The sequence below is a fragment of the Mesoplodon bidens genome, assembly GCF_964165515.1.
Source record: "Mesoplodon bidens genome assembly, chromosome: 16".
Classification (NCBI taxonomy): domain Eukaryota; kingdom Metazoa; phylum Chordata; class Mammalia; order Artiodactyla; family Ziphiidae; genus Mesoplodon; species Mesoplodon bidens.
Genome location: NC_138173.1, coordinates 42,357,364 through 42,374,313, shown reverse-complemented (window position 1 = coordinate 42,374,313; position 16,950 = coordinate 42,357,364). Strand labels below are relative to the sequence as shown.

At 34.5% G+C, this 16,950-nt stretch overlaps 1 protein-coding gene across 10 annotated transcripts in view; it reads right to left on the bottom strand.

The window, feature by feature from the left end:
* The window catches only part of VPS13B (vacuolar protein sorting 13 homolog B), an 805,800-nt gene that overhangs the window by 707,856 nt on the left and 80,994 nt on the right, over positions 1 to 16,950 (bottom strand). For all 10 annotated transcript variants that reach the window (XM_081258369.1, XM_081258366.1, XM_081258373.1 and 7 more), the window contains 5 exons: positions 14,323 to 14,591; positions 7,905 to 8,000; positions 7,307 to 7,429; positions 6,693 to 6,830; positions 5,676 to 5,763 (listed from right to left, as the gene is read on the bottom strand). In XM_081258369.1, coding sequence (XP_081114495.1) covers positions 5,676 to 5,763; positions 6,693 to 6,830; positions 7,307 to 7,429; positions 7,905 to 8,000; positions 14,323 to 14,591 — 714 coding nt within the window. The remainder of the gene's footprint in view (positions 1 to 5,675; positions 5,764 to 6,692; positions 6,831 to 7,306; positions 7,430 to 7,904; positions 8,001 to 14,322; positions 14,592 to 16,950) is intronic.

The following is a 16,950-nucleotide window of genomic DNA, read 5'->3' as shown; positions in this document are numbered from 1 at the left end:
CTGTCTACAAGAGACTCACTTCAGACCTAGGGACACATACAGACTGAAAGTGAGGGCATAGAAAAAGATATTCCATGCAAATGGAAACCAAAAGAAACCTGGAGTAGCGATTCTCATATCAGACAAAATAGACTTTACAATAAAGACTATTACAAGAGACAAAGAAGGACACTACATAATGATCAAGGGATCGATCCAAGAAGAAGATATAACAATTGTACATATTTATGCAACCAACATAGGAGTACCTCAATACATAAGGCAAATACTAACAGCCATTAAATGGGAAATCAACAGTAACACATTCATAGCAGGGGACTTTAACACCCCACTTTCACCAATGGACAGATCATCCAAAATGAAAATAAATAAGGAAACACAAGCCTTAAATGATACATTAAACAAAAAGGACTTAACTGATATTTATAAGACATTCCATCTAAAAACAACAGAATACACATTTTTCTCAAGGGCTCATGGAACATTCTCCAGGATAGATCATATCATGCATCAGAAATCAAGTTTAAGAAGATTGAAATGGTATCAATTAACTTTTCCTACCACAATGCTATGAGACTAGATATCAATTACAGGAAAAGACCTGTAAAAAATACAAACAAATGGAGGCTAAACAATACACTACTTAATAAGGAAGTGATCACGGAAGAAATCAAAGAGGAAATCAAAAAGTACCTAGAAACAAATGACAAGGACACATGATGACCCAAAACCTATGGGATGCAGCAAAAGCAGTGCTAAGAGGGAAGCTTATAGCAATACAATCCCATCTTAAGAAACAGGAAACATCTCAAATAAACAACCTGACCTTGTACCTAAAGCAATTAGAGAAAGGAGAACAAAAAAAACCCAAAGTTAGGAGAAGGAAAGAAATCATAAAGATCAGATCAGAAATAAATGAAAAAGAAATGAAGGAAACGATAGCAAAGATCAACCAAACTAAAAGCTGGTTCTTTGAGAAGATAAACAAAATTGACAAACCATTGGCCAGACTCATCAAGAAAAGAAGGGAGAAGACTCAAATCAATAGAATTAGAAATGAAAAAGGAGAAGTAACAACTGACACTGCAGAAATACAAAAGATCATGAGAGATTACTACAAGCAACTCTATGCCAATAAAATGGAAAACCTGGAAGAAATGGACAAATTCTTAGAAATGCACAACCTGCCAAGACTGAATCAGGAAGAAATAGAAAATATGAACAGACCAATCACAAGCACTGAAATTGAAACTGTGATGAAAAATCTTCCAACAAACAAAAGCCCAGGACCAGATGGCTTCACAGGCGAATTCTATCAAACATTTAGAGAAGAGCTAACACCTATCCTTCTGAAACTCTTCCAAAATATAGCTGAGGGAGGAACACTCCCAAACTCATTCTACGAGGCCACCATCACCTTGAAACCAAAACCAGACAAGGATGTCACAAAGAAAGAAAACTACAGGCCAATATCACTGATGAACATAGATGCAAAAACCCTCAACAAAATACTAGCAAACAGAATCCAACAGCCCATTAAAAGGATCATACACCATGATCAAGTGGGGTTTATTCCAGGAATGCAAGGATTCTTCAATATACGCAAATCAATCAACGTGATACACCATATTAACAAGTTGAAGGAGAAAAACCATATGATCATCTCAATAGATGCAGAGAAAGCTTTCGACAAAACTCAACACCCATTTATGATAAAAACCCTGCAGAAAGTAGGCACAGAGGGAACTTTCCTCAGCATAATAAAGGCCATATATGACAAACCCACAGCCAACATCATCCTCAATGGTGAAAAACTGAAAGCATTTCCACTAAGATCAGGAACAAAACAAGGTTGCCCACTCTCACCACTCTTATTCAACATAGTTTTGGAAGTTTTAGCCACAGCAATCAGAGAAAAAAAGGAAATAAAAGGAATCCAAATCGGAAAAGAAGAAGTAAAGCTGTCACTGTTTGCAGATGACCTGAAACTATATAGAGAGAATCCTAAAGATGCTACCAGAAAACTACTAGAGCTAATCAATGAATTTGGTAAAGTAGCAGGATACAAAATTAATGCACAGAAATCTCTGGCATTCTTATACACTAATGATGAAAAATATGAAAGTGAAATCAAGAAAACACTCCCATTTACCACTGCAACAAAAAGAATAAAATATCTAGGAATAAACCTACCTAAGGAGACAAAAGACCTGTATGCAGAAAATTATAAGACACTGATGAAAGAAATTAAAGATGATACAAATAGATGGAGAGGTGTACCATGTTCTTGGATTGGAAGAATCAACATTGTGAAAATGACTCTACTACCCAAAGCAATCTACAGATTCAATGCAATCCCTATCAAACTACCACTGGCATTTTTCACAGAACTAGAAGAAAAAATTTCACAATTTGTATGGAAACACAAAAGACCCCAAATAGCCAAAGCAATCTTGAGAACGAAACACAGAGCTGGAGGAATCAGGCTCCCCGACTTCAGACTATACTACAAAGCTACAGTAATCAAGACAGTATGGTACTGGCACTAAACAGAAATATACATCAATGGAACAGGATAGAAAGCCCAGAGATAAACCCACGCACATATGGTCACCTTATCTTTGATAAAGGAAGCAGGAATGTACAGTGGAGAAAGGACAGCCTCTTCAATAAGTGGTGATGGGAAAACTGGACAGGTACATGTAAAAGTATGAGATTAGAACACTCCCTAACACCATACAGAAAAATAAGCTCAAAATGGATTAAAGACCTAAATGTAAGGCCAGACACTATCAAACTCTTAGAGGAAAACATAGGCAGAACACTCTATGACATAAATCACAGCAAGATCCTTTTGGACCCACCTCCTAGAGAAATGGAAATAAAAACAAAGATAAACAAATGGGACTTAATGAACCTTCAAAGCTTTTGCACAGCAAAGGAAACCATAAACAAGACCAAAAGACAACCCTCAGAATGGGAGAAAATATTTGAAAATGTAGCAACTGACAAAGGATTAATCTCCAAAATTTACAAGCAGCTCATGCAGCTCAATATCAAAAAAACAAACAACCCAATCCAAAAATGGGCAGAAGACCTAAATAGACATTTCTCCAAAGAAGATATACAGATTGCCAACAAACACATGAAAGAATGCTCAACATCATTAATCATTAGAGAAATGCAAATCAAAACTACAATGAGGTATCATTTCACACCGGTCAGAATGGCCATCACCAAAAAATCTAGAAACACTAAATGCTGGACAGGGTGTGGAGAAAAGGGAACACTCTTGCACTCCTGGTGGGAATCTGAATTGGTACAGCCACTATGGAGAACAGTATGGAGGTTCCTTAAAAAACTAAAAATAGAACTACCGTATGACCCAGCAATCCCACTATTGGGCATATACCCTGAGAAAACCATAATTCAAAAAGAGTCATGTACCAAAATATTCATTGCAGCTCTATTTACAATAGCCAGGACATGGAAGCAACCTAAGTGTCCATCAACAGATGAATGGATAAAGAAGATGTGGCATATATATACAATGGAATATTACTCTGGCATAAAAAGAAATGAAATTGAGTTATTTGTAGTGAGGTGGATGGACCTAGAGTCTGTCATACAGAGTGAAGTAAGTCAGAAAGAGAAAGACAAATACCATATGCTAACACATATATATGGAATCTAAGAAAAAAAAATGTCATGAAGAGCCCAGCGGTAAGACGGGAATAAAGACACAGACCTACTAGAGAATGGACTTGAGGATAAGGGGAGGGGGAAGGGTAAGCTGTGAGGAAGTGAGAGAGTGGCATGGACATATATACACTACCAAACGTAAAATAGATAACTTGTGGGAAGCAGCCACATAGCTCAGGGAGATCAGCTCAGTGCTTTGTGACCACCTAGAGGGGTGGGATGGGGGGGTGGGAGGGAGGGAGATGCAAGAGGGAAGAGATATGGGAACATATGTATATGTATGACTGATTCACTTTGTTATAAAGCAGAAACTAACACACCATTGTAAACCAATTGTACTCCAATAAAGATGTACCAAAAAAAAAAAAAGGAAAAAAAATACATCTTTTCCTCCAAAAATCTTCCTTTTGTGTCTCTATCTTCCTTGGTGGTTATCATTATCTACCAAGTAACTCAACAGCAAAATCTCATCAACTATCTGAATTTTATTTTTAAATAAAGCAATGCGAAGGCAGTGAAGACTTTAAGCACAGAATTAAACCAGTCTGATTGCAGTATAGATTATAGGAGGGCAAGAGTGGAAGGAGAAAGCCAGTAAAAAAGCTATTAGAATCTAGAGATGATAACAGATTGGATGAGAGCATTAACGGTGAAGCTTAAGAAAAGACAGATTCTAGATAGATTCTAGAGATAAAATTTGACAAAATATGCCGATGGGTTGGATGCTAGGAGAGAAGTGTGTCACGATTCCCAGATTTCCAGCTTGTGCAATTAGAAGACAGCAGAAAATTTTTCCAGTAAGAGAACACTGAAAATAGGGGAGAAGTAGTAGGTAGTCATGAGGGTTTTAATAATTCAATTTCAACATATTCAATTTTGAGATATTTGTGAGACACAGAAGTAAAAATGTCAAGTGTGCACTGGATATATTTAATTCTAAATCCGAAAGAATAAGTTTGGACTAAAAATACAAATATGGACATCAACAACGTATAGAAGGTACTCAAATCCATTAAAAAGGATAAGATTACTTCAGGAAGAGTTTAGGGAAAGAAGTGAAACCAGGTTTGACCGCTGAGAACACCAACATTTAGAAATCCATTATGAAAGCAGGAAGCAGAAAATTACAGTTCTTTCCTTCTGTTTTCATCTAACAAAACTTAACTATCCTTCAACATCAACTCCTCTGTGAAGTCTTCAACCCCACAGACAAAGGTAGTCCCCTTCTCACCTGGACCTCTTTTAGCTGTCTGTTTACATTACTGTCCTTAACGTGCTATATTAGAATCACTTATTTAAGTGCATGAACACTACCTATTGGTTTCTTGAGAAATGCTTTGGTCTTCTTTGCATTCACAATATCTAACTCATCACCTGAAACAAAGAAATCATTTATCGAAATATGAAAAATTAACAAAAAATGGTGACCCTATTTTGACTAAGTTTTCAATACGAAAAAGGCTGGAATAATAAGTACAACATAGTATAGTTAAATTTCTGAAATCGTTTGATTACTAAAATGAAACACATAATAAAATAATAAAAGACTGTGTCCATAGTTTCTAAAAGAATATATTTCTACTTTTCTGTTTGAAACAATAAATTCTTTTTTTAATAAAAAGATCTATATAACCTTCAAAATGTATTTAATACAGAAAAGGAAATGTTTATGCTCTTTGACAACTTAATATGAAATTTGATGTATCAAAATTTTTAATATTTGGTACATATTAGAACTAATAATTATAGTTGATTATACGAAAGTCTTTTCGATCAGCTGCACAAAGAAAGGACTAAAAATGTTAAGAATCTAAGAAAATACTACCATGACATTAAAATTAAACCATTCCGCAAAGTAACAGAAGGTAACTCTGATGTAACAGAGTACAATCAGTCAAGGACCAATTGATTCTGAAGAAGTCTTTGTTTCTGTTCTTCAAGGAAAAGCAAATATAAAGGAAAGAAACCAGTACCTTTGCCACTGGCGTTCTCCATTGTATACAGGTAATCCATGTAAAAAGCCCCGAACCTTTGCATTCCAGCTATCTCAGTGTATGTCTCCTGACAACAAAGCAAAGCAAACAGAACATACATTGTATAGAACAGACTTTTGAGTTTAAAACCTGATAGATCAAGAATTAGACACATATCCTTATGCAGAATGTGTACCAACTCAAAGGATTACCAAAAAGAAAGAAGTACAGAGGTTACACAAAGAATTGGCTTCTAAAAAACGTAATGTTACCTTTACTCTGGACCACACAAAAGGACATCTATAATTCTACTAGACAATTTGACCACTTTGTCAATAGTATCTGGTTAATGAATACCTACAATGGAGTAGGGCAGTACGGTCTTGACCTTTATCACCATCACAAAACGGTCTAATATATACTGTCAAATAGAGTTAATCCTTAATATTTCAGTACACTTATGTGAAACAGTTCAAACACTAAAAGTATACTAAAATATTTTAAATGTATGTTAATTATGCAGGTAAAAATTAAATTCTTTACTTTCAACTACAAAAGTAAGTCTGTAGAATCAATGTAAATCATTGATTCTATTATACTAATCTTCAGGAACATTTTTTGAGTTTTAAATTTATTCCATAAAAAGTACATTAATATAATCTTATATGAAAAATTTACATAAAGTAAATTGTTAAATTCTTCACTTCTTTTCATTAATCCCACACTTCAAAAGTAACTGAAATTAAAAGAAATAATTCTACATGTTTCCTCCATGACTATTTTAACAGTAGGGAATGGATAAACTAACTGTGGCTGCACGCCATATAAAAGTAGAGATCTTTGTGCACTCCTCAAACCTCTCTAGATATAGAAGGTGGACAAAAATATGCTAGATGTTTCAATAAACAACTAGCATTCAGAATATATTACTGGAGAAGAAACATCATTCACAAGTATTCACACAAAGTGTCCACCCCAGCACAACCTAGAATTTGGCTCAAATATATATTCTCTGACCTTATGATTAGCTGCATCCAAGATAAATTCTGCACGAGTACCATTATTTTCTGGGCTTCGGTAATCAAACAATGAATTTGTGAGGTATGTCAAACCTTTCATATTCAAATTTTCACCACAAATGAAGAAACAGGCTTCCTGAAAATAAATGCAAAATTTTTGAACAGGAGAAAAAATCATTAGACAGTTAAAGAAAATAAAACCTTGGTTTTATAACACCAATTCAGTAGTCAATAGAAATCACACTACAACTTGAGGTCCTATAAAAAGACAAGGCATGCTGTCTCCATTTTCACTGCCTATTTTGGCAAAGAACATTTTAACAAACCAAAGAGGAACTCCAAGTAGCTGCCATAAACAAGAAAGAAGAAACATTTATGAATTGGAAAGTACTTGGAACTACTGTCCAGGTGTTAAGTACTACCAACTTTCTAAATTCCCCTGAGCTCTATAATTTCTTACAGGGGAAAACAGTAAAGTTCCCCTCTCAAGCCAAAGATATATGTAGTCTAACAGATTTCTTGGTATGGTTAAACACTTCAATAAGCACCTCATTATCCCTGCATTCTATCCAAAAAAAAAAAAAATGCAAGAAAGGGGAGATTTTGACTTACGGTTTCACTTCTATTCATACTCTCTTCAAAATCTTTAACACCCATAATTCCTTTAAGGCACATGGCTCTGCAACCTACAAAACCAATCTGGCAATCAAAGAAAGGCTCTCCCATCATAAGGGCCTATAAGAGGAAAGGAAGCGTTATGAACCTGAATTTCAATAAAAATGTTACAAGCTTTCCTTGTAGAATTTCTAAATTAGTTGAAACATCTTTAGAATTATGACCTTTCTAAATTTATTCTCCTCAGATCACACATCCTATTAAAATAAGAAACATCTTACTTGTCTCTGTATCCCCAAACCTTTGTATCCGCAATTACTGGCACTTCAAGAACATTAATCCACTCATACATATGAGCACACACAAGTCAAATGAAAAAAATGAAAGAATAAATTAATGTTGCATATTATGGTAAAATCTTTGTTAAAGAATAATTATTTCAATTAATACTACTCATCACTAAAATAGAAATATAAAGCTATAAATACATTTTTAAACATACTATTTACGATTTTAAAAACCTGTATTTATTAAATATTAACCTTAAGGACCATTACAAAGATTTTTAAAAGTATATTCAATGTTGATGGATTACCTCAACTGTAGTTCCTTCTTGTTCCCAACACAATATTTCTTTAGATTTTACTTTTTGAGGGCTGTAATAACTACTCTCAGCTTGCATTTCAGTGAGCTATGAAACAATATAAGAATATTAAGTAAGTCAAATTAGTATTAAATGGCAATAAACTGTCATTACTATGATGAATTGATGGAAACAAGGCCAATTTTAAGATTCGGGAAATTAAATTATGAAGCAGGAAAACAGGTGCAACAAAAACAGCTGTAACAGATTATCCATGGTATAAAGGTTGAATATGCTAGTCTAATAAGTTCATATAGAGAATATAAATACTCCTTTTTGTTAATAATATTGCTTAAAATGGTGAAAGCTATGTAGCTATAACAGTCCCCTAGTCATAAAATCACTAATATATTCTGCCAAAAATTTACATATATTTTAACATAAGTTCATTTTACATTGACTAATATATTCAATCAGGTTTAGTTCAATCATTTATAAGATTTCTACCTATTTGTAATCAAAAAGAAAGCTGTGAAGAAACACAGAGATTCAACAAAATTTTTTTAGTTCTATGAGGGATGCAGATTCAAGGGCTTTACTTTCAAAGTACATAATCTCACAGTATGTGTCACAGACTCATTCAATCGTGCAAATACTCACTGAGTGCCTACTAGATAACAAGTACTGATATAGATGCTGACAAAAAATATATATATATATATACTCTTGCTCCCCTGAAAATTACAGCATATTATTTCTATGTATCCAAAAATTAGATAATTTGAATTATTTTTAAAAGCTCCTTTTCTAAATGCAATGTGGTATCCTACTTTGGATCATGTTACAGAAAAAGGTCATTATGAAATTAAAGTCTGGAATTTAACAATAATGCACCAATGTTGGCTTCCTAGTTTTGACAAAAGAACTATGATAGCTTAAGATGTTAATAAGAGGGAAAACTGGGTAAGGAGTATATGAGAACTCTGTGTATCATCTCTGCAACTTTCCTGTAACTCTAAAACTATTCCAAAATAAAGATGCTACTTAAAAAAAAAAAAGTATTCTGCTCATGTTTGCTAATGATTCAGTGAGCCTTATTTGTGTGAAATGGATATACTCTTCAAACTTAAATGGAAAGTCAAAGATCACATTTAAAAAATAAAAACCAATATTTAACTTAGGTCATATAGAACTTACTGAACTGAAAAGCTATAATTCTAAGCATGATAACCTCTTTATACTGGGAATCAACTAATTATTCTCATTGTTTATACCAACGAGTTTTTATATAATGTAAGCCTTTATTTCTTGGATGCTTCTAGAACTGGTATACACAATGTTGTTATTTCAAAGTACAGTTCTATAATCTAAAATGCTTAAGTAAAATTGAATATTTTAAACTTGATTACCCTTCAGCTGTCTACAATTATTGTAGAAAAAAGCAATTAATTGATTAAAAAGACTCAAACATTACAAGAACAATTTTCAACATTATTTTTTAAATGCTACATTTAATTTGGCATGATTTTTGTTGGATTGATATCAACTGTTCAGAATGCTAATGTAGAAACATGACCTTATTTTCTGACCAGAATATGAACCACAAATTAATTCCATACATTCTTTAAACCCAAGCCAAACAATAATTCTAATGTTTTCCTCCAAAATATCAACATATTTCCCTTAGAGAAACCTTAGAGAGACATAAATGTTTCAAATTTTTTAAAGTTATATTGACTAATGACAAATACTACCCCAAAAGTCTATGAAAGTTTTGTATATAAATGCCTGTTTTGACGGACTCAGTTTAATTACAATTCTTCTCATCAGTGAAGTTAATAGAAATGTACCAGAATAATTTCAAATTTAAAAGTAAACATGTACAAGTCACCAGAAAAGATAGTACTTTAGGGCTTCCCTGGTGGCGCAGTGGTTGAGAGTCCACCTGCCGATGCAGGGGACAGGGGTTCGTGCCCCAGTCCAGGAAGATCCCACATGCCGCAGAGCAGCTAGGCCCGTGAGCCATGGCCGCTGAGCCTGTGCATCCGGAGCCTGTGCTACGCAACGGGAGAGGCCACAACAGTGAGAGGCCCACGTACCACAAAAAAAAAAAAAAAAAAAAAAAAAAAGGATAGTACTTTACTAGCAATCTCTGACTCCCTCACAAACTTAAATTAAAAATAATTTCGGGCTTCCCTGGTGGCGCAGTGGTTGAGAATCTGCCTGCCAATGCAGGGGGCACGGGTTCGAGCCCTGGTCTGGGAAGATCCCACATGCCACGGAGCAACTGGGCCCGTGAGCCACAACTACTGAGCCTGCGCGTCTGGAGCCTGTGCTCCGCAACAAGAGAGGCCACGACAGTGAGAGGCCCGCGCACCATGATGAAGAGTGGCCCCCACTTGCCACAACTAGAGAAAGTCCTTGCACAGAAACGAAGACCCAACACAGCCAAAAATAAAAATAAATAAATTTAAAAAAAATAAAAATAAAAAATAAAAATAATAATTTCACTTGGATCATCTAAAACTGGCAAAACATCTAAAAATAGTTGGCAAAAGTTGGTTCTTTATTATACATTTAAAGGGTTTATTGTTTTATCATTTTTACTTTGCAGACTGACCCATATCCCTTTAATTTAAACATAGCTAAATCAGTGAATTTCAGTTGCAAAATTTTTAATAAAATAAAATAATAATTTGTTTCATAAAATTCAGAAATAATAAACAATGGTGTCAAAATAGTAGAGGTAATATTTACATTTTTTATCACTTCTGCCCCAAACTATTACCAAAAGAAAAAATATTTTAAGCTAATCAAGCCATGACTAAACTTTTGTTGAAACTTATTGTCTATATTTTTTAGCTTTTGTCAAATTAGAAAATATGGAATTTAATTAGAAAAATCTTCAAAGACTATTTTTAAATATTTTTAATCTACCATCTGCTATAGTTATAAATTATATAGCTTTACTACTTATTGAAAAGGTTTATTTCAAGCAGTTAAACAATATAAGCTAAAGTAAAAACACGAGAGCAGAAACTTGATTTTTCTTTGCTACATTTCCAGTATATAACAGTTGCCTGGAATAGTACCTGTAATACTACTTCAGAGGTTGACGCATGAGCTTATCTTTTTCAGAAAAATGCCTCCATAAAAAAATAAACCCACAAAGACAAATAAAATCAAAGAAAACATAACCTAAAAGAGGGTCCAAAAATTTTTTTAAATGGTAAGCAGATAAGGAGATGGGTAGATGGATAGATGATGGATTTCTTCAACAAACATTTATTTGCTGAATATGTACCAGACAATTTCCAAGAGCTGAGACACAACTGGTCTTTTTTAAAGTTACCACTTACTGAGTTTGGAGTACTATCAAAAAAGAATAGCCACTATCTTCTGAAAAGGTTATTATTCCTTCATCTGTCTGATGGACATCTAAGTTGTTTCAACTTTTTGGCCATTGTAAATAGTGCTTTTCTGAAGACTCGGGTACATCTATTTCCTTGAGTTCAGTCTTCAATTCTTTTTAGTATATACCTAGGAGTGTGATTGCTTGGTCATATGATAATTCTATGTTTTAACTTTTTGAGGAACTGCCAGTTTTCCACAGACTACACCATTTTACATTCCCACCAGTCTTCCCATTTGTTTTTTGTTTTTGTTTTTGTTTTTTTGCAGTACGCGGGCCACTGTCGTGGCCTCTCCCGTTGCGGAGCACAGGCTCTGGACGCACAGGCTCAGCGGCCATGGCTCACGGGCCCAGCCGTTCCGCGGCACGTGGGATCTTCCTGGACCGGGGCACAAACCCGTGTCCCCTGCATCGGCAGGCAGACTCTCAACCACTGCACCACCAGGGAAGCCCTTCCCATTTGTTTTTAACCAACTCCAACTACAATTCCACCAGTCTCAAATCTCTGTTCTGGTCAAAATCACCAGTAATTTCCACACTGACAAATCCAATGAATCCATTCTCACAAATGACCTACTCCCTCCACTATAAAACATTTATGGCACTTAGCTTCCAAACAGGCACTCTATTGGTTTGCCACCTACATCACTAGTCACTTATTTTCAGTTTCCCTCACTGACTTGTCCTAAACCAAACTCCTGAAATGTATCTCAAACCTAATCCTCTCATAGTACTGCTCATCTCAGAAAATCAGAACTCAACCCTTCCAGTTGCTCAGGAGCCTTCCGTGGATCTTCTTTATTTCATTTATGTCAATCAATAAAATCTATCAGGAAGTCCTGTACTCTTGACCTTCAAAATACATCCAAAATCCAATTACTTTTTACCACCTCCACTTGCTAACACCCTAGTCCAAGCCATCATCATCTCTTGCTTGAAAATTGCAACCCTCTCTGATCACCTTACTTCTGCTTTTGTCCCTTTATAATCTATTCTCAACAGAGCAAACAGAGTTGATGCAACTTAAAACATAATTCGGATCCTCCTACAACTACTATGCTTAAAATTGTCCAAAACCTTCCTATCTCATCCGAGATTAATGATAAAGTCCCTAAAATGACCTACATGGTTTCACAATTTATGGACCTCTCCCAACCCCATAACCTCTCTGACCTGATTTTGTACTACTTCCACATTAGCTCACTTTTCTCTAGCCCCACTGGCCTCCTTGCTGTTACTCGAAATTTGGGGGCCTCTACATTTGCTATTCCTAGAATGTTCATTCCCACGTATCTGAAAAGCTTCCTCTTTTGCAAGTCTTTACTGAAATATCCACTTCCCATTAAGGCCTTCCCTCATCACCCTCTTTTATTTATTTATTTTTTAAATTGGAGTATAGTTGATTTACAATGTTAAGTTTCTGCTGTACAGCAAAGTGAGTCAGTTATACATATACATATATCCACTCTTTTTTAGATTCTATTCCCATATAGGTCATTACAGAGTATTGAATAGAGTTCCTTGTGCTATACGGTGGGTTCTTATTACTTATCTATTTTATATATAGTAGTGTGTATATGTCAATCCCAATCTCCCAATTTATCCCTCCCCTGCTCTTTCCTCCTTGGTAACCATAAGTTTGTTTTGTACATCTGTGACTCTTTCTGTTTTGTAAATAGGTTCATTTTGCAAATAGGTTCATTTATACCATTGCAAATAGGTTCATGTATACCATTTTTTTAGATTCCACACATAAGTGATATCATATGATAGTTGTCTTTCTCTGTCTGGCTTTTTTCATTCCGTATGACACCTGATCACCCTCTTTTTTTTAATATATATACACACACACACACATACTGTTTATTACATATATACATATGGTTTACTACAGGGTATTGAATATAGTTTCCTGTGCTGTACAGTAAGACCTTGTTGTTTATCCATCCTATACATAATAGTTTGCATGTGTTAATCCCAGACTCCCAATCCATCCCTCCCCTGTCTTCCCCTTGGCAACCTGAGCACCCTCCTTTAAACTGCAAAACTCCCTTCCCAATTAGTGGAAGCATTCACTATTCCTCTTTCCTTTCCTTTTTTCTACATAACCCTTATCATCAACAGGTATATTATATATCTTATTTGTTTATAATAACAATTTACATTTTAAGAGGCAGGGATTTATATCTGACCTGTTCACTGTGAACTCCAGAGACAAAACAATGCCTGGTACATAGATGGCACTAATATGTATTTGCTGAATGAATTAGATACTGTTCAAGAATATTAAATGTGTGATAACACTACTATAAAAAGTCAAGAAATAACCTAAAATTAAGTATGGGTTATAGCTGAGGGGCAGAGAAGACAATATATGATCAAAGAAGAACATATTATACTTTTTAAAATAAAAGAATGTTCACCTTATTACTGTTTAACCTGAAAACACCTATTATATAATCTCTTTTGAGAATGTATTTTACATGCATTTGTTAGTGGAGGAAGTACTCAAAGTATTTTAAACAATGCTGGAAAACAGAGTTAGATCAAGATCTAGATAATAAAAAAAACCTGAACTATCTTAAAGAGAGGTGAAGAAAGAGAGAAAATGTATATAAACAATGCTTTAAAGGAATTTTGTAATGAAAAGACAACACAGAGATGATACAGTAGCTAGAGGGGTACATGAAGTCATGGGAGTTTTTTTATGTGCATTTCTTTTTTAATGGAAATACTAAGGCATCTCTGTATGCCAACTGAAAGATTCAGTAGGGAGAGAAAAACTTTCCATGAAGCTATTAAAAAAGGAGAGTGGAGATGGCCTTAAGAAGACAAAAAGAGACCAAAATTCAGAGATTTCAGATGAAGGGACATATAATTTTATGAAGTAAAGATTGTTAGACTCTTATCTCACATCTACTAAGTGTAAAATAAACTAAGCCACATTCTTACTAGAGGTCAAAATTTAAGCATTAAAGTTGAGAGATAAACACACACACAAAAAAAAAGGAAACCTACTTTGAAAGTCACAGTTGCCTTTGTACAATAAAATCCTATAGAAACAATAGGATCCTTCAAAGTCTGTGCTTTTTGTTGATGTGTGGTTGATGTAGGATCATTCCCAAGGTAGTCTTCCTCACCATCATCATAACTCACAATTGCAGGCACAAATGACCAGGCCCATGATACCCATCCCTGTGGCTGCTCATCCTCTTGCTGTGAATACAGCTCTTGGCCTTTGTACTGAGCAGGATACTGCATATCTACTCGTGTTTCATCTTCAGTACCTATCAATCAAAATAAAGTCATTTTAAATAAAGGGAATTAAAGGAAGAGGACAATTAGGAATTTAAATTATATAAAAGTTTCTCCCACATGATTCTTTCTACATATAAAGTATGAACAAGTCATACATTGGTTAGTATTATTTGAAACCAATAATTTAGCATTACCATTTTCAAATTTCTATATATTGTACTGTATAAATCTTTCATAGTCCAAAATGTTATATGGGAAGTAGTTTATTGCATACTTTTAAATGTGCTTGATAAATACAAAGAATAAATTCATTCTTTAGGATTTCACTCATTAATTTAAACAACAACATATAACCTACCTTCCAAAAATAAGGCTAAGGTGCTGAAAAACTGACTTTTCTCAGAAACGTAATATCAGAAAAATCCAAGAAAAGTTCTTGATTTCCTGATGCACCCAACAGAGAAAGAGAATGGCAAGTATTCCTAGGCAGAATGTGCCCCCACCAAGAAAAGAAATATCCCAAAGAATGAAAGTAAATGTTATAAGGAAACTATTCTCATATGTAGTTAAGAAAAATAGTGACTTTCTTGTTAGTGAATAACATCTTTCCTATTCTACAGATGAAAAATAATAGCAAAAAACTTTTATGTGGTTACAAATTGGCAGACTAAGGATTTAAATTCCAACCACTGTAACTTATTGCACCTTTGTAAGACAAAATCCATCAAGGTCCCTTAATGTTATTCTAACAATACAAACAAAAGAGGCAGATCATCATGGAATTTAGGGAAGAAATTACTTTTTTTAAAATTCATGGTATAAGCACCCTCCAGCAGATTCAAACATATCTGCTCTTCACTGATAAATCAATAAATACACACACTCCATTAAGTATCATCCTCATTCAGATTCACTTCCAGGTTTTCTGGCGAGACAAACTTTGTAACTTTTTTAATTCTCATGACAGGAGACTCTTGGAACATTCTACACTTTTAGGTCATGACACATGGTTACTGACCTCTTTTATCTGGGACAAAAAAGACTTGAAAAATAGTAACTAGAGTGCCTAAAATACAGTACCAAGAGACCTTAGCCATTTTACTTCAAAATAAATTAGAAAACTTACAAATCCAGAAAACATTTTACTTGATCTTCATATCTTGCTATTAACCATAAATATAAGTTTCTATTGGGGAATAAATAAACCCTGTTATTAACTGTCCCTTGTAAGACCTCAAATTGGACATCATCAGTGAATATCATCTTGGTTATAAAACAAAAAGTCAGGTTAGCTCAACCCAGGACCAGGCTGGGTCCAAAGAGATGGACTCTGGACCTCTCTTGTCAAAACCAATAAACAGGAGGAGTATCCCACCACTTGATCTTTTGAAACAAAAGAAAGAAACATCACTAAGAGAAGTCTAAGAAATCAGTCACTATAATTTATACTTAATATTAATTAAAAATTAAGAGGGATTTTTCATGAAAGATGGTTTTGAAGTTCTAAATCTTTGCTTACTGCCTTGTAAAAAGAATGAATTGTGACCTGGAAAAGAAAAAAGCATCTCTTTGATCTCTGGTCAGAATTCTTAAAATACTCTTTGCCCTTGGAATGGTGTATCCTAACATCCTTAGATGAGAAAACAGAGTATTGAGTCCAGGCAGACTGAGGTGGCTAGAGTTTGCAGGGCAGAGTACCAAACAAGAAAGACCTGTTCAGGGTGAGAGCTCCTGAGACCTGGAGAGGGTCCCACTCCAGTCCTCACCTAAGTATTAATCAGTTTCATGTAAGGAAACTACTAAAGCCATGAAAAGAACCACCAGAAAGGGGCAAAGAAAAAACATCCCCAAGACATAAACAGAATTGGGGAAGGACACCAAGGCATATTAAAATCAAGGCGCTTAAAACTTTCCGAGAAAAGATTCACTGGCTTCACCAGAGTGTCAAAGGAGTCCATAGCACACACAATAAAAGGTTAAGGATCTCTGCTTTAGACAGATGAAAAAACTAATTCAGACTCATTTGGAAGCAAGCAACCCTCTTTTTAACATACATAAACAAACAAACAAATAAACAAACACCTACTCACCTTCTTAGATCACAGAAAGGAATAGTTACAAAGGAAAATTTTGAAAAATACATTTGATCAAAATTTAAAACTCTGCTCAAGAGACATGTATTTAAAAATGAATTAGGCAACTCAGACCAGCAAAAAATACTCCCCAAGTGTATGTGACATGTATATTACAAAAGACTTGAATTCAGAATATATAAAGAACCACGTGTATGTATAACTGACTCACTTTGCTGTATAGCAGAAACTAACACAACATTGTAAATCAACTATACTCCAATTTAAAAAAAATTAAGAAAAAAAAAAGAACCAC